Genomic DNA, 19610 nt, shown 5'->3' with positions numbered 1-19610 from the left:
ATGTTTTCTTTTCACTAACATGAAACAACACATTATGAAATGTAAAACAGCACAAAATCTCAGCATTGGCCAGTGAAAAAACTATGTTTTTGCCTGTAGTGTCTTGCCTTTAAAATAAAGGTTCCAAAAGTGGTTTTGCAGTGATGCCATAGAAAAAACATTTCCAAGAAGTTCTCTGTAGAAACTTTCAAGCAAAGGAACCATTTTTTTTCTCACTGTGAAGGACATTTTAACCATTTGAAACATTTTCTACTATATAGAACCTTTTGTGCAATGGAAAGGTTTTGGAACCATAGATGCCAAAAAAAGAACCCTATGTCTGAATATTCATACTTCTTTACTGTAAAGTAGGTGTACAGTACCAAACGCCATAACAGACGTGTTTTCAGCAGCAAAAATATCTCTGTTCACTGCTCTAAATTAGTAAGGATAATGCTTAAAAGTCATAGAAATCTGATATTAGAACTAAACACAATAAATACACCAAAAAATGATCAAAATACAATCGGTTTATTTGAAAATAATTTCATAAGAAGATCTCTTCTTAGGTGAATTCATCTTGTGTGTGTGTTTGGAAAAAAGATACTGATGAATAATGATGAGATTTTTTTGTTGTTGTGTGAAATAGAAAAACACAGAGGAGGATAAAGACTGTAAATGAGCAAACTGGAATAAGAAAGTCAAAAGAGAGGTCAACAAAACAAACTGAGTACAGATTGTGTATTACGTAAGGCAAATGCCATGTAGAAGAGCAGAGGCAACAAAATACAGAAAAGAACAACGAGAAGAAGAAGGGATAGTGTTTGGAGTTAGATGAAGAGGAGGGAGAGAATAAGAAAGCAGAAATACAGTAGACTGGTGTCTGACAAAACAACCAGATGGTCGTTTTCCATGTTGATGGTGCTACTGTATGTGTTTATGTTGTATCAGATGAATGTTAAAAGAAAGTATCTGCTAGTTTATTACGATTTTGTCTCTTGGTGGTGAAGCTAACTGAGAAAAAACAATCCTCTCTGACCTCATTTGTCCTCATTTAGTCCTCCTGAGCATTGCAGTGCTGTGCTCAGCTGTACCCCATTTTATAATCATTGCTTTGATGTAGGCCTACTGGAGCTTAGTATGGGTAGACGCTTTATTTTTAATGTGACATGAATGAAAACAAGGCTGTGAAGGCTAGAAGTACAGTATGTTCAGTGGTTTGTATGGTTGTGTCATTTGGTGTAGATCGCTACGTTGAGACAACCCTTGTGTATCGACAGGTTTGTCTGTGGTTAATATTTTCAAATTGTTGTGCATTTTACTTATATTTACATTAGGGGGCTTCAGTAAACATCCAATGGGGCCGCAAGATTACTTGATTTAAAACAAGACAAAACAAGAATTAAAAATGAGCTAAACTTCAGCTGAAATCAAGATATTTTCATTCACCACCTCAACAACAGTTTTCAGCATTTAGCCTGCACAGTTATAACTAGAATTAAGAATTAAGTGTTGTATGGACATTATATCAACAGTTATTATTGGTATTTGTTTTTATTAGTGAATTAAATAAAGATTGTCTCAATTTAAATTCAAATTAGAACTGATTTACACTTTCAATATAAAATGACCGCATTTATTATCTAACTCTTTTTGCAGCAAATATTTTCAGAGCAAAAACATTTCACATTTTTGAATCTTTTATTCCATTCAGTGTTCATAGAGCCCTTATTTGGCAGAGCAGTCTGTTCGATTCACATATGCTGGGTTCTTTTTGTGTTCTTTCACACAATGAATTCATAATGAATGTTTCTCATTACGATGCTGAGTTGAACATTTCTGAATCAGAGACTGTGTTAATGAAGAATTCACATGAGCCCTGTCTGAGCTTCTGTTCAAGACACAATGTTCATTACCTCTGAATCTCCTTGACCTATGTTGAGTCATTCACTCTTGGTGTGAGAGAGAGAGGCTACAATCACATATTTTTAGATTTTCAAAAAAACTCATTCTGAATTATTTATAAGCCTTTTGAATTACGGGGACACTGAAAATGTCCTCATAAATCCCCTTCTCGTTGTAATACCTATGTCATACCCATGTTATTATACAAATTTGTGTCCTCATAAACCACATAAACATGCACACACACACACACACACACACATATATACATATATATATATATATATTGGCCATATATGGTGAGGTGATTTAACCTTTAATGTAGAATTTTTAAGTTTTTTTCCTCAAAATTATTACCTTTTTTCTTATAGTGAAATTTGGGGAAAAATGCATCATTGTCTCATTCTGTATGAGTGAAGAACAACCACACCAGAGGGGACATTTAAGTTGGCATCCCTCATTTCCAGCAAGTGGACACACAGATTTGATGTGTGCATGCAGTCAGCAAATATGCTAAACAATTTCAAAACTCCCACACACATTCATCAAACACACACGGACAAACAACCTTGGAAATTCGTAGTTGTGTAACATTGGAAGCGCTCAGGCTGTGCCTCCATCATGGCACAGATTCTGCTCTCCATGCCATATGTTCTATCTGTTCGGAATCAGGGCCTCGTGCCCATTTTTTCCATCACCGTCTTCTCTTTTTTTCCCTCTTCTTCAGGGGTGCGTTCTCTGTCGTGAGGCGATGCGTGAAGATATCATCCGGCCAAGAGTATGCGGCCAAAATCATCAACACAAAGAAGCTGTCAGCCAGGGGTAGGTGACTTTTATTTAGTGTGCTGTGCTCCGTCAGGTGCGATGCAGGACTTGAGTACAGTTAATGGAGCATCTAGTGCAGCTGAACATGACAATATTCTGATGTAAGAGCAGCACATCCGGTTGAACTGGGATAACGCAAGAGACTATGCATCTGGGTCTCATCTGGAGCTCTGTGCATGTGCTCTGACGTAACAGATGCTTGCGTCTAAGCATAGCTGTGAAGAAGCTGAGGGATTATGTGCCTCAGAACCACATACATCCACATATCACTCTGAACACTGTATATGAATGAGTCTGGATGAAGTAAGTTGAGTGTTTTGTGTTTTTGTGTGTATAAGCATAGTAACATGTGATGTGTGTGTGTGTGTGTGTACCCATTTTTTCCATCACCGTCTTCTCTTTTTTTCCCTCTTCTTCAGGGGTGCGTTCTCTGTCGTGAGGCGATGCGTGAAGATATCATCCGGCCAAGAGTATGCGGCCAAAATCATCAACACAAAGAAGCTGTCAGCCAGGGGTAGGTGACTTTTATTTAGTGTGCTGTGCTCCGTCAGGTGCGATGCAGGACTTGAGTACAGTTAATGGAGCATCTAGTGCAGCTGAACATGACAATATTCTGATGTAAGAGCAGCACATCCGGTTGAACTGGGATAACGCAAGAGACTATGCATCTGGGTCTCATCTGGAGCTCTGTGCATGTGCTCTGACGTAACAGATGCTTGCGTCTAAGCATAGCTGTGAAGAAGCTGAGGGATTATGTGTCTCAGAACCACATACATCCACATATCACTCTGAACACTGTATATGAATGAGTCTGGATGAAGTAAGTTGAGTGTTTTGTGTTTTTGTGTGTATAAGCATAGTAACATGTGATGTGTGTGTGTGTGTGTATATATATGTGTGCTTTCAATGGCTTTGGCTGGTCTTATCCCCTGTTGGAAAGTGAGCGACCCAGTTCTTTCAGATCTGTCAGTGTAATTGTCGCTGCCGGCCTGTTTGCCTGCAGGCTCTGCTGCTATAGGGCAAAACAACCAATCACCCTCCTTCCCACCCTCAGAACATCCAATCATTTCTCTTCTCCCACAGCATCTCTCCTCCTAAGGGCCAATCATATGACTCATGTTGCCTTTCTCTCAACAATTCCATCTTTGTGCTTTAAAGTTTCCCCTTTTTGAAATGTGAATTTGGCATGGGAAATCGAGAATATTTTTTGGATCATTAGGATTGAATTACATCCCCCTCCCTTTTCTGCAAAGTGGGACTGAAATGGACACCTAGATTCTGGGATCAGTGCTGGTGCATGCTGGGATAGCGTTTCCAAAAATACAGCATCGAGTGGTGTGGCAGTTTATGTTGTATTCGTCTCTCTCTCATACTCTCCGCGCACTGCAGTGCTCCGCTGAACTGGATGCTGTTCCGTGTCAGAGATGGTCTTAACCTCTTTCCACGATAAGCCCAGGAACTGCGATTTTATGAGCACACACATGTATATAAATGCCACTGCACACAGACACACACACACACACTGACACTAGATCCTTGCAAGTGGGATCGTGACCTCCAGTCCTAGATTAATGCAGGGTAAAGGGTGACATTTAAGGATGTGAGGTGATTACTGACAGGTCAAAAACTGCAGTTTTTATATCACAGTGTTGTTTAAATATGCAAATGAGGCAGTATCTAATAAAAAGTACACTAATTTACATATTTCCAGAACAGAAATGTGAACATTGGATGAAGCCAGGTTCAAAACAAACTGTTGTAAAAACCTTCAGAATAAAAAAAGAAAAACGGTAAAGTTGGGTGTGTGTAAAAGGCATGTACTGTAATTGAAATCTACAGACTCAAATAGATAAAGTGCAATAAAATAAACACAAGTTGATTTGGGATGTTTTCTTTTCACTAACATGAAACAACACATTATGAAATGTAAAACAGCACAAAATCTCAGCATTGGCCAGTGAAAAAACTATGTTTTTGCCTGTAGTGTCTTGCCTTTAAAATAAAGGTTCCAAAAGTGGTTTTGCAGTGATGCCATAGAAAAAACATTTCCAAGAAGTTCTCTGTAGAAACTTTCAAGCAAAGGAACCATTTTTTTTCTCACTGTGAAGGACATTTTAACCATTTGAAACATTTTCTACTATATAGAACCTTTTGTGCAATGGAAAGGTTTTTTATGGAACCATAGATGCCAAAAAAAGAACCCTATGTCTGAATATTCATACTTATGAAGGACATTTTAACCATTTGAAACATTTTCTACTATATAGAACCTTTTGTGCAATGGAAAGGTTTTGGAACCATAGATGCCAAAAAAAGAACCCTATGTCTGAATATTCATACTTCTTTACTGTAAAGTAGGTGTACAGTACCAAACGCCATAACAGACGTGTTTTCAGCAGCAAAAATATCTCTGTTCACTGCTCTAAATTAGTAAGGATAATGCTTAAAAGTCATAGAAATCTGATATTAGAACTAAACACAATAAATACACCAAAAAATGATCAAAATACAATCGGTTTATTTGAAAATAATTTCATAAGAAGATCTCTTCTTAGGTGAATTCATCTTGTGTGTGTGTTTGGAAAAAAGATACTGATGAATAATGATGAGATTTTTTTGTTGTTGTGTGAAATAGAAAAACACAGAGGAGGATAAAGACTGTAAATGAGCAAACTGGAATAAGAAAGTCAAAAGAGAGGTCAACAAAACAAACTGAGTACAGATTGTGTATTACGTAAGGCAAATGCCATGTAGAAGAGCAGAGGCAACAAAATACAGAAAAGAACAACGAGAAGAAGAAGGGATAGTGTTTGGAGTTAGATGAAGAGGAGGGAGAGAATAAGAAAGCAGAAATACAGTAGACTGGTGTCTGACAAAACAACCAGATGGTCGTTTTCCATGTTGATGGTGCTACTGTATGTGTTTATGTTGTATCAGATGAATGTTAAAAGAAAGTATCTGCTAGTTTATTACGATTTTGTCTCTTGGTGGTGAAGCTAACTGAGAAAAAACAATCCTCTCTGACCTCATTTGTCCTCATTTAGTCCTCCTGAGCATTGCAGTGCTGTGCTCAGCTGTACCCCATTTTATAATCATTGCTTTGATGTAGGCCTACTGGAGCTTAGTATGGGTAGACGCTTTATTTTTAATGTGACATGAATGAAAACAAGGCTGTGAAGGCTAGAAGTACAGTATGTTCAGTGGTTTGTATGGTTGTGTCATTTGGTGTAGATCGCTACGTTGAGACAACCCTTGTGTATCGACAGGTTTGTCTGTGGTTAATATTTTCAAATTGTTGTGCATTTTACTTATATTTACATTAGGGGGCTTCAGTAAACATCCAATGGGGCCGCAAGATTACTTGATTTAAAACAAGACAAAACAAGAATTAAAAATGAGCTAAACTTCAGCTGAAATCAAGATATTTTCATTCACCACCTCAACAACAGTTTTCAGCATTTAGCCTGCACAGTTATAACTAGAATTAAGAATTAAGTGTTGTATGGACATTATATCAACAGTTATTATTGGTATTTGTTTTTATTAGTGAATTAAATAAAGATTGTCTCAATTTAAATTCAAATTAGAACTGATTTACACTTTCAATATAAAATGACCGCATTTATTATCCAACTCTTTTTGCAGCAAATATTTTCAGAGCAAAAACATTTCACATTTTTGAATCTTTTATTCCATTCAGTGTTCATAGAGCCCTTATTTGGCAGAGCAGTCTGTTCGATTCACATATGCTGGGTTCTTTTTGTGTTCTTTCACACAATGAATTCATAATGAATGTTTCTCATTACGATGCTGAGTTGAACATTTCTGAATCAGAGACTGTGTTAATGAAGAATTCACATGAGCCCTGTCTGAGCTTCTGTTCAAGACACAATGTTCATTACCTCTGAATCTCCTTGACCTATGTTGAGTCATTCACTCTTGGTGTGAGAGAGAGAGGCTACAATCACATGATAGGCTATGGTGCAGCAAAGCTAAAAATAAACTCATTGGTTTCTCAGACAGCACCTCACACACACTCACTCACTCACTCACACACACACACACACACACACACACACACACACACACTCACTCACACAGGGTTAAATGGAGATGGAATGAACTGAACACATATGGATTAGCAAACAAACATGCTAATCTATGTTTTTTCTTCCTATAAGTCTTATATAATCACTTTACGGTGTTTTACATAAGCAGTTTGACATAAATTCTAAATCATAAACATCTTAAAGACATTTAAATGTCTGTTTAACATTTCACAGGAAACTTATTCTAAAAAATACATCTTCCAGATGAAAACAGGCACATCAAAAAGACGTCTCCATGGTGTACCTGTGCTATCAGCTATACATTCCGACAGCGATTAGCCTCAAAACTGATTGGCCTACTAGCTCAGCGTACTGCTAGCCAGATAGCTGAGCATACCGCTAACTGATTGACCTGTAACCCTCCATTGTGAAGAAGAATTACACTTTAGCATACTTTTAAAGTATCAAGTACTAATAGCACTTATATAAAAAATTATATGCTTTGAAAGAAAATATCTAAGTGAACTGAATGTATTATAGTTTAAACTTATATTAAATGTATTTAGTTGAACTTATGAGTGCATTTTGACCCACTTAAGTAGGATGTTATTTCATAATTCTGGTGCTTTTGAAATATGGTTAAAGTGTACTGCAACATGCACTATCAAGAATTATGGCAAACTAAAATATACTTCAGTGTCATTTCCACTGAAATGTTGTCATGTATTTAAATACATTTGTAATTCCACATTTATAATTTATGCAATTTAGTCAATTTAAAATATACTGGAAAAATATTCTATTAACTTGAAATGTAATATCAAATATCACATAAAGTTAAAATTATAATTAAGTATTTTAGATGTGCTTTAGTATAGTTAGTGTATTTAAGTGTGTTAAGAAACATACAGTAGTCATGAAAGTGTATTCTTTTTAAGTACATTTAAATGGCCTTTTATTTCATTAATATTATATTTTCTGTAAGTACATTTTTTAAAATGCACTTTTCAAATGTTGTACTTTAAAATTTGAAGTACACTTTCAAGTGAACATTCAATACAGTTAAGCTCACTTCTTTTTCACAAGGTCTAGCATGCACTATATGCAAATTGCTACATTATTTCTACTAAGTATAACTGTGACTTTTTACGAAAGGATAAGCATATATATATTGCAAATACTGCAGTCACTGGTCAAAAAATATCTGAATGACCTTCTGCTTCTTTCAGGATTCTGCAGTGAGCATCTAATTGACACTTTACTATCCCACAAGTCCTCAAACTGGTAAATGAAGTGACCCATGGCTGGTGTTATAGGTCACATGACAGTTCCAACATGACACATGTAGTATATCCAGATCTTATTTGTACTACACTCATGTATACTTACAGAAGATACTTTAATAGTCAAGAAGTACTGTAAGTTCTTTATTAAATGTGGTACTACTAGGCAGTATACAAATTTGGATGCAGTGGAAATTTTTGCAAGACACTGGAATGCCATTATAGAATCCTTGAACACGTAAATACAAGAATGCAAACTTATGATTACATACAGTATATGGCTGATGTTTGTCAGATATTCTGGTCTATGTTTTCTTTTTCTGGCTGCATCTAAAACCTAAGCCATCATACCTGCAAGGACTGCATTTTTCAGTTTTTGAACACAGCCTATTTCTCTGTTCATGTGCAAAACTAGTAGGTCAGTGCTTAGACTGTGTAGTATAGCACAGAGAGAAACTCAATGCCCACTTTAATAAAGTAGGCCATGGAATTCTGAGGAGAGATAGCTAGGGCACTTTTAATTAGAGACACATTCTCTCAGTTCCCCGTCTCTCTCTTTTGCTCTTTGACCAGTAGTTCAGATTCTCTCATGTCTGAGGGCTGTAACTCGCAAGAGTTTACAGTCTCGTTGGAGCTAAAGGGTCACTTGCCTGAGAGACACAGAGGTCTATCGCCTTCTGTCCTTGAGGCTGTAAACAAAAGGAGCTAAACTGCATCACAGTTTGCAGAATAGTCAGTATAATGTTTCACGCTGAGCCGTGTATCCATTGACAACTGAATGTTCTGTTCTAAACTCTTATCTGGGTGGTTGAAGTTATACATCCTCAGTGGCAATCCTTTGCAATATTTTTGATAGTCTGACAGGTCATCAATTTGAAAAGTGATAGACTGATGCATCAGCCAGGCCAATAAATCAGCTATTTTGAGATTATTGGCCTCGCTTGGTCAATTAACAGAAGCATTAGCTCTCCCTGATGTCTCCTTAATGTCCCTCCTAGTGTCAGTTTCAAAATCGATCGTCAGCCTAGTCAGTGATTTATGGATTTCTTACAAATATTTTTAGTGGGGTTTCGGAAGTCGGATAATCAGGAGCTAAACTGCATCACAGTTTGCAGAATAGTCAGTATAATGTTTCACGCTGAGCCGTGTATCCATTGACAACTGAATGTTCTGTTCTAAACTCTTATCTGGGTGGTTGAAGTTATACATCCTCAGTGGCAATCCTTTGCAATATTTTTGATAGTCTGACAGGTCATCAATTTGAAAAGTGATAGACTGATGCATCAGACAGGCCAATAAATCAGCTATTTTGAGATTATTGGCCTCGCTTGGCCAATTAACAGAAGCATTAGCTCTCCCTGATGTCTCCTTAATGTCCCTCCTAGTGTCAGTTTCAAAATCGATCGTCAGCCTAGTCAGTGATTTATGGATTTCTTACAAATATTTTTAGTGGGGTTTCGGAAGTCGGATAATTACTTTCTCCATAGCACTATTGATTTTTAATTAACAATAATGTATAAACCTCACTAAATCGATTTACCATGAGCTCTGAAGTTACTTCTAAATGTGTTTTTGTCGTTTTATGTAAGTTTTTTTTAGTATAATAGCCTAATTCCTTGTGAATACTGCCGCTGCACACAATCCTGCAGTGGTCAACACACTGGATTTACCAATCAGAGTAGTAACCGTTACTATGGAAACAAGAACTGCACCGGTTGCGACTGATGTAATTGAATCAGTCTTCCTGCAATTTCACTTGTACACAAAAAAGACTATTTTGCGATAAACTTCAAACATATTACATTTTATAATTGTAATAAATATAATATAAATTTATATTTTATCGTTCTTTTTTTTTATTTGATTGTCACTTGCAATTCTTCATGGGGTTTGTAGTTAAATGATTACATTTCATGGCTTACAACTCTTGATTGAAGAAAAAAAATGGAGACAAATACTTTGGAATCAAGACTGCTGAAAATTGTGCTGTCACTAATATTGTAAAAAAAAAAAAAAAATTGTGAACGTTGTAGCCTATATCAAATATATTGGCTTTATAGTTTTCAGTATTGGCCATTGATAACCCATATCAGATAACCAGTGACCACTATTACCAGTCTATGTAATGGACACTGAGTATTGAGCATCTCAGTGTGAAAACTTGGCAAGTTTGCAGTATCCTTTGTAAGACTTTGGGGTGGGAGTTTTTGACTTGGTATTTAATGGTGGGATAAGTATATTAATCATGAACAATTCAACATCCCAGCTGTTAAGAGAGGTATCTACAGTGGTTTGCAATTGTACTTGAATTGTCACAGTTTATGTACCCCAAAAATAAAAAGATATGCTTTTGAATTTTGTCCGGACTGCTTACATACTTGCAGCACTAGTAAAAAAAGAACAGTAACAGTATATAAATCAAACTGTATCTGCAAGATAAAGAAGTCAGTGCATGGTTCTTTTCTGGTCTGAATATAGGCAGCTGGGTACAGATCAAAATATTGTGAACCTTGCTATTTATTTATTTATCAAGCATGATTGCTATGGCCAAGTCAAAGGACTAGGTTTGGTCATTCACCCCCCATCTCACCTCTCTCTCTGATGATCTCTCTATCTCACACGCACAGCTTCACACACACACACACACACACAGAGAGACACAGACACAGACACTGCTGCAGTGCGGAAGGCTTCAGATAGCGAGTGAAAAAAAGAGAACAGCATCAAAAAGAAGGGAGGAGGAGACTGTCAAATGTAGGCCTTTCCCTGCTACTGACCGGACTGCATTTTACACATACTGTATGTAGATTGCACACACTGCTCTACAACTGACAAGCCTGATTCATATATAGTCTAGTCTACAGTTCTTTAAACAGTCCATGTACAAATGAAAGGATCCGCAAATCTGCTGACATTCAGCCCTTGGTTTATGGTTTAGAAGGATTACTTTTTCTCCAAACTGATGCTACGATTGATAGCCCAAGTGTTTGTCTTTATACGAACAGTGCGTGCCAGTGGCAAGAAGATAGCAGTGCATATCATAAGACTATGAAGTTTCTACAATGCATGTCATATGACATTCTTCTACAGGTGTTTAATAGCACAATAAAACATTGTCATTTTTGCATCTCTCTCTCTATATATATTAAATATTATTCATCATATTTTATATTAATTATACAATTATGTACATGTAGCATTTAATACATACATAGGATTTTAGAATATAAAACATACTATTATTTATTATATTCATTTTATAATAAGATATTCTTAAAAATGTTATTTTCACACGTTGTTATGCTGATTATATAATTTGTAATGAAAATATATTTAGATTTTTCAATGTTAGATTTAGTATCATACAATTCGATATTGTATTACAGTTTTCCCTTGTTATTTTAGACGTTTATATAATATGTCTTTCTCTCTATTATATTCCGGACACTAATGCAAAAATCCATAATTCTGGTCTGCTGCATTAATTGTTTCATTGCTGTTGTCCAATAATGAAAGTGTTATTTATGATGGTGGTTGTTCTTGGTCCAAAGCCAGATTAATAACACTAATATTGTTCAGTTTATGAAAGAGCAATCTGCTTCAGTGTAGATCTAAGCACGTCTTGGGAATTAGCATACTTATCTGCGCATAATTCTTGTTTAAATATGTGATGTGAGAAATATGTACATTGTGTAGTCATGATCAGATGGCGTTGTAAGGAGAACTATTTATTGACCTGTAGTCTCAATTGAATGGGACGACAGGAGATGGTGTTAAAGTTTGGTTCTGCTGTAATTGCTTGGGTTCTGTGGATCCAGAGGGTTCTGATATTTGCATGCAGGGCTGGTTCCACTGCAGAGAGGAAGAGAGGCCTTCGCGTTCTGATTGGTGGAGGAGTTGCTAGACAACAGATGTCTGGCCGGTTGGTAGGTGGACTACCTGTGGAGCTGGGGGGGGGCGGGTATTAGTGATAGAAAGAGAGAGTTATGACAAACTGAAATAAACTGATCTTATTCTGTAAAAACAGGAAACTGAGTGATTTGAGCTAATGTGCATGCTATTTTATCCACCTCACCCTCTTCACAAATTCATTTATTCCCTCCATTTAAACAAAAATGAGAGAAGGATCTAAACGTGGCCTAAGGCTAAGCAGAAATTAGCTATTCATTTATGATCTCAATTCAAATTCAAATGAATCACACTGTCATATGATTCACCAGGCTTCATTTCACAATGAATCAGCTGTGGTTATGGCTGCGTGCAGAACTGCATACAAGCATGCATCTCATGCTAGTTTTCATACTGTGCAGCAAAATGTGCGCAGCATGCATAAAATACTGCAAAATGAAAAGTTGGAAATGAAAGGTTGATTAAATATTCGTGTATTGTATACAGAAGAAAGAAATGACATGAGGGTGAGTAGATGACAGAAATTTCATTTTTAGGTGAACTATCCCTTTAACTCATTATTATGTAATCAGACATTTTTACAAAAAAAAAAAAAAACATTGTCAGATAAATTTAGCATGAATTTAGAATTCAGCATAATGAGGTCGTGAACGTAACATATTGAATTGTTTACATATTGCAGACTGTTTCTTTTTTTCCCATTAGGCAGTACTGCACACTATGCAGTACAGTGTTTTTCTTAAACAAAATTTGCTTTCTTAATTTGTTTTTCCCCCTTTCCCCCGGCTTATTGAATGATTGTGACTGACATCAGATGCTTCAAAGTATTTTGAATCCTGAATCGTGTCACATGATTCTTTAGAGAATTGTGTTTTTTTCTGGTTGCGAGTTAAGTTTAGTATGTTTTTTATATCGGATTAGTACAGAAGAGAGAGAGGAGCAGCATGTGGTTATTTATAGTTTTCTGCAGGTCAGGGTGCCATCTGCCCCGCATACACACTCACAGGCATCAAAACACTGTCCTCTGGTGGTGTTTAAAAGATCTGCTCTAACAGAAACACTGGACATGAAAATGCACTGCATTATGAACAGATCTGCCTGCAGTACGTTATTGGTTAAAACATGTCCAGTATATTCAGTCTCAACAAAATTGTTTTTTTTGGAATCTGTTTCAGATCACCAGAAGCTGGAGAGAGAGGCAAGGATTTGCCGCCTCTTGAAACACACGAATATTGGTAATGGACTCAGATTTCCAAAGACAATTTACCAGAAATGTGTATTGCCTAATGGTAACTAAAGATGAGGAAATGACAGAGAAAACTTCTCTTTGTAGTTCGACTCCACGACAGTATATCGGAGGAGGGTTTCCATTACCTAGTTTTTGATCTGTAAGTATATATATATTAACTTTATCTCCTCTTTTTCTCCACACTTCTTATTAGGCTTTCTTTTCCCTCTTTGCTTCCTCAGAGTTTTTTGTGGTTAGTATTAGACTGCCCCATTTACAAAGTGCTACTGATATTTATGTGATAGCAGGACAGTGCCCAGAGGGCAGCCTTCGGCAAACCTCTGAGCCAGTGAGCTCGCTTTCAGCATTGCATATAGAACTGACTTATAAAATATCATTTTTTTTTTGACATTCACAATGCCGCTGCATACAGTTGTAAGTCCTGTTTTAAAGCATTAAATAGTTACGTTCACAAACAGTTTTCTTATAACATATGATATACCTTGCCTGTCAAAAGTTCTAGAATAGTTGTATATTTTTTAATGTTTTTGCTAAGTATTTTATGCTAATTAAAAAAAAAATATATGGTAAAAACACCAATAGTATAGAGCATTATTAAAATTTAAAAGAACTGTTTTCTATTTTAATCGATTTTAAAATTTAAATTAAGTAACTAAAAATTTGTGCAGCAAAATGTGCGCAGCATGCATAAAATACTGCAAAATGAAAAGATGGAAATGAAAGGTTGATTAAATATTCATGGATTGTATACAGAAGATATATTTTTCATTTTTCATTTTTAGGTGAACTATCCCTTTAACTCATTATTATGTAATCAGAAATTTTTACAAAAAACAAAACAAAAACCTTGTCAGATAAATTTAGCATGAGTTTAGAATTCAGCATAATGAGGTCATGTGACAACAACGTAACATATTGAAGTGTTTACATATTGCAGACTGTTTCTTTTTTTCCCAGTTATTAAAATACTGCAAAATGAAAAGTTGGAAATGAAAGGTTGATTAAATATTCATGTATCGTATACAGAAGATAGATGACAGAAATTTCATTTTTAGGTGAACTATCCCTTTAACTCATTATGTAATCAGAAATTTTTACAAAAAAAAACAAAAACCTTGTCAGATAAATTTAGCATGAGTTTAGAATTCAGCATAATTAGGTCATGTGACAACAACGTAACATATTGAAGTGTTTACATATTGCAGACTGTTTCTTTTTTTCCCAGTTAGGCAGTATGGTGAAATATGTTAAAAACACCAATAGTATAGAGCATTTTTACAATTTAAAAGAACTGTTTTCTATTTTAATCGATTTTAAAATTTAAATTAAATAACTAAAAATGTTATTTTAACTTTTAGGATTTGGTGCTCAATTATGATCAATTATTATTGGGGATCAATTATTAATAATGATTCTTGTTATTATCAATGCTGAAAACAGTATTCGCTGCTTAATATTTTTGCGGAAAAAGTGATACATTTTTTTTTTCAGGATTCTTTGATGAATTGAAAGTTCAATGAACAACACAAATAGAAGTGTTTGAAAAAGAAATATTTCAAAATAGAAATCTTTTGAAACTTTATAAATGTCCTTGCTGTCACTTTTTTTTCAATTGAATGTGTCCTATGCTGAATAAAAGCATATAAAAAGTATGTATCCCAAACTTTTCAATGATAGTGTATCAAAAATATTAAGGAGCAAAAACTGTTTCAACATTGATAATAATAGGACATGTCTCTTGAGTGCCAAATAAGCATATTAGAATGATTTCTGAAGGATCATGTGACATTAAAGACTGTAGTAAGGCTAAAAATTCAGCATTACCATCACAGGAATAACTACATAAAAAAATATTATATATATATATATAATAGTTCATATAAATGTTAATAATATTTCACATACTGTTTTACTGAATTTTTTATCAAATAAATGCAGCCTTGGTGAGCATAAGAGACTTTTTTCAAAAACATAAAAAAATCATAAATATTACAAACTTTTGACCAGTAGTATAATTAATATATTATTGAATGAACAGGACAATTCAAAAGTCAAGCCTGTTTGTGAATACAGTTAAAATCCGAAACACTGACTGTGTGAATATAGTCTTTGAAAGAGAGCAGGCCAGTGGATTGTACTGACTCCTGTCTGCATGACATCAAGAAATGTCTTCTGTCATAAATGGCTTATGATGTAGTTCTGCTAGTAGCTGATGCGGCTGATGGGAGAAAGGCAGACAATCAGAGAGGAGAACACAAGGACATGCAAGCGGTGAAAAACAAGAAGAGAGACACAAGCTGTCATATTCAGTAATATTCAACTGTTTGTGACCCAGACTCACACAGTATGACAACTGCTTGCACTGCTATTTTTGAATACTGTCAGATTTTGTATGAATAAACATAGAGTGTTGATTTTTAGTTTTGGTTTTGAATAGAACTCAACAATACAGCTCACTTTAACATTGGACTTGCTTTCAGAAGCTATTAACCAAACAGCAAATATTACACAAAATATAACACAACATTTACACATTTTTGAGGAAAACAAGTATGAACTACACATCAAATTAAGCATTGTGAAAGACGTAACTGAATCAGTCTGGCTAGTCTGAATCAGTAAATGTGTCCATTCAGCCAAAACTGTTTAGCTTTCATTTTTAAATACAAATGTTGATAAATATGGCATGCAATATTGCTTCTCTAGCTCAAATCAAACTAAAAACTGTATTTTGCAGGTAGGTCCGTCTAATATAAATGCATTTTGTAGAGTACAAAGACCAGGCAATTCCTTGTGAAAAAGAGATGCATTTAATTTGTGCACTTGTAATGTACTTTACATCTTAAAGGTATATGTTTTAAAAGATTGTGCTTGCAGATCATATAATATTAATTAAATAATAGGCTATTTAAATGTGCTAGTATCATACGTTTCTTAACACATTTAAGTCTACCTTTAAAAAGAGCACTTCAAATTTAATCAAAATATCTTCGTTTTAGTATATACCGCCTACCTTTAGTCACTGTTAAGTTTTACTTAAAAATACATTTTAAAGCATTGTTTTAATAATCTTGTCAGGCATCTTTTGTTTAAAGTACAGCGACTTCTCTTCTGTAGTAACAGTGACTTCTCTGATTGGTGAATCTGGCTTTTAAACATATTTTGAAAGGACATTGCTTTTATGGAAGCACATAGCATTGCATGAAAACCTCAGAAAAATAAAATATATAAAAGCTTTTTTGAATGGCTTTGAAATTCATTCACTTTCAATATTGCCCTTTGACCTCAGGGTTACTGGAGGTGAGCTGTTTGAAGACATTGTAGCAAGAGAGTACTACAGTGAGGCTGATGCCAGGTAAGAGCATTCAGACAGACCTATTATAACAGTAGCGTATTACAACATTCAGTAACGTCGAGTTTGTTCTACATAAAATATGCTTACAGACAGTTCTTTTAGGTCACATGACTCTTTTGTGAGCCTGTTTCTCTGTGTGCGAGTTATTTATACCGATGATAATTTATACACTGCTTCTCTTTACAGCCTCGCCTCCTCGAGTGTAATTTTGCATGTGTAAAGGAAAATGTGCATGTGTGTCTAATCAGGACTGGACAAGAAAATGCGCAGCATGTTATTTGTAGATGATTAATGACTGCATACATTCATGAATGTATAATTCTATGTACAATTCTCAACTGCATTTTAAGTCCCTATTTTCCTCTAAGTTGTCTCTTTTTACTGATTATGTCGCTTGATTGTTTTATACTTGTGTTCCTTCCGCCTGTCTTTGTCACGCTTACCGTCTGTCTTACCTTTCTCTGTCACTCTCTCTCTCTTTTAGTCACTGCATTCAGCAGATTTTGGAGAGCGTTCATCACTGCCATGTTAATGGGATCGTCCACAGGGATCTGAAGGTCAGGACACACACACTTTCACACACACTTAAGCTTCTCCAGACAGTGGCACAGTCCAGTGCCAAATATAGCACAGTCTGACGTAGCCGGATCTCGCATTGTCTAACAGAAAATAGCCTTGCTGTGTCTTGTGAATCTAATATTTTATCCTTTCAAAGCCTTTTAGCTAGTGATAATCAATTCACATTTGTGCGATACAATTCGGACTTTGACAGATTTAGCTTTTTTTGTTCTTTGTCCAAAATATCGTTCGACCTGCTGAGGAGGAATGAGTCATGGCTGCTGTTAAAAAAGTCTTTAATTCAATAAATAGCTGCTTTTAGAAAAGCCATTACCTAAGGGACAATTAGGACCATTTAGTGATATGCTTGTGTGTCTGTATGCTATTCTTAAAGCCTGAGAATTTGCTGTTGGCCAGTAAGATGAAGGGGGCGGCAGTTAAGCTTGCTGACTTTGGTTTGGCCATAGAGGTCCAGGGGGATCAGCAGGCATGGTTTGGTAAGCACTACAAAATTGTATATATATATATATATAAATTCTATGCACATATATTTTGAAGCAGTGTTTCCAGTACCCCTATTTAATAGTGACACAATGCTGCTGTAAAATAAATTAAATTTTACAAGATTGCAGTTTGATTTTATAATATTGTTTTTATATTTTTTATTATAATATTAAAAGAATCGATATACTGTATATAAGATAATGGTTGCATGCAAAACAAGCAATATAACATGATCAGTGTAGTCAGTTCACTAATGAATCACTCTGTAGAGCTGGATCTATTAATGAATTCATCAAAAACGACTCTCAAACTCAAAATTAGTTTGAATTACTTTTGAATTGTGTGTTACTTTTGAATTTGATAGGGAACACTGCTTTATTAGTATTTTGCTGTAAGCAATTTTGCATGACTAAGCTTTTGCATGCCGACTGGGCAAAATACACTTTTTAATGTTCTAAACTATAACAATTAAATACTGTAGAAACTGCTCCCTTACTTCTCTCTGTGTTCAGGTTTTGCTGGTACTCCAGGGTACCTGTCCCCAGAGGTCTTGAGGAAAGATCCTTATGGCAAACCTGTGGACATGTGGGCCTGCGGTAAGGGATGAATGAGTCACAAAAATATCAGCCTCGTAAGTGAGTCGGTGTGATGGATGTCACTGTTGAAGTAGATTAACCGATTATTAAATTATCGCAGTCTTAAGTTTTTAAGCAGCATTGAATCGAATCAGCTAAATGGAGTGTGCCTGGTAAATTGTCTTTCTGTTTTTAGGCTTAACACTAGTTAGTCCAATGCAAGCAGTTGAACGAATGTTTCAATTAAGCCTTGATGTAAAAATGATTGCACAATTATTCAAATTCACCATCAGGAAGTTCTTCCAACTTACAAAAAGATGACCAGATGGTAATACAATGGAACTTTGAGTTATACATTCTGAAAAGTACGGAATGATTACCATATTCATGCACCATAGTATTTAAAAGACCACTCTTCAAGGAATACCTTGTTATGGCACATGTCCAAAAAACGTAGTAGTACCAAATGTACCATGTCCCAAAAAAAATGCTGAATTTATGTCCAAGTTAGTTGATATTGAAGTATTTGTTTGAAGAATATTCCTCTTTCAGTGTGGCCATAATAGAAGATATGTTTCATAGGAGTGATTCTCTACATTCTGCTGGTTGGATATCCACCATTTTGGGATGAAGACCAGCATCGCCTCTATCAGCAGATTAAGGCTGGTGCATATGACGTGAGTCTGAATTTCCAATGATTTGCCTGCAAAATTTTCACAAAAAGAGAACACACTATAGAGCTACAAATGCAACATCTGATGATTTTGCTAATAACTCTGATGATAAATTTATGCCATCTTCAGTTTCTTGTCTTCTAAGGCTTGCAAATTCATACAAAAATGATTAAATGATGGATTATTCTGTTATGTTTCATGTCTGTATGTAGTTTCCTTCTCCTGAGTGGGACACAGTGACCCCTGATGCTAAAGATCTGATTAATAAGATGTTGACTATCAATCCTTCTAAACGCATCACAGCTGCTGAAGCCCTCAAACACCCTTGGATCTGCGTATGTGTTTCAACACACACTAAAATGCATGCATCTTTATATACAACAAATGAATTTCCTAATCCTCTCTAATGGCTTGGAATCATTCTGGCTTTCTTTGTCTTTGTGTAGCAACGCTCCACTGTAGCCTCTATGATGCACAGACAGGAAACTGTGGAGTGCTTGAAGAAATTCAATGCCAGAAGGAAACTCAAGGTTAGTTTTGGTCTGACTTTACTCAGACAACTTCTACATGTGGTTTGACCAATCTTCAGCTTTCTTTACACTTCACAGAGTCTCACAAACTATGTATTTACCTCCTCACTGCAAGATCTAGATCCAGAAAGTTTCTTTTTAAATGTACTGCTTTATATTATAGCATTACTACCTATACTAATTAATTATATTACATTTGTCAATTATTACAGAAC

General features: G+C 35.5%; 1 protein-coding gene across 1 annotated transcript in view; it reads left to right on the top strand.

The window, feature by feature from the left end:
* The window catches only part of LOC107562980 (calcium/calmodulin-dependent protein kinase type II delta 2 chain-like), a 38552-nt gene that overhangs the window by 4210 nt on the left and 14732 nt on the right, over positions 1-19610 (top strand). Inside the window, exons 3-11 of the mRNA XM_016247750.1 lie at positions 13126-13185; positions 13284-13338; positions 16489-16554; positions 17039-17111; positions 17507-17609; positions 18129-18212; positions 18774-18868; positions 19078-19200; positions 19312-19395. Coding sequence (XP_016103236.1) covers positions 13126-13185; positions 13284-13338; positions 16489-16554; positions 17039-17111; positions 17507-17609; positions 18129-18212; positions 18774-18868; positions 19078-19200; positions 19312-19395 — 743 coding nt within the window. The remainder of the gene's footprint in view (positions 1-13125; positions 13186-13283; positions 13339-16488; positions 16555-17038; positions 17112-17506; positions 17610-18128; positions 18213-18773; positions 18869-19077; positions 19201-19311; positions 19396-19610) is intronic.

Source organism: Sinocyclocheilus grahami, unplaced genomic scaffold (genome assembly GCF_001515645.1).
Source record: "Sinocyclocheilus grahami isolate Dianchi unplaced genomic scaffold, SAMN03320097.WGS_v1.1 scaffold852.1, whole genome shotgun sequence".
Classification (NCBI taxonomy): Eukaryota; Metazoa; Chordata; class Actinopteri; order Cypriniformes; family Cyprinidae; genus Sinocyclocheilus; species Sinocyclocheilus grahami.
The sequence above is the reverse complement of the archived record's forward strand: the minus strand, read 5'-3'. Positions and strand labels throughout refer to the sequence as shown.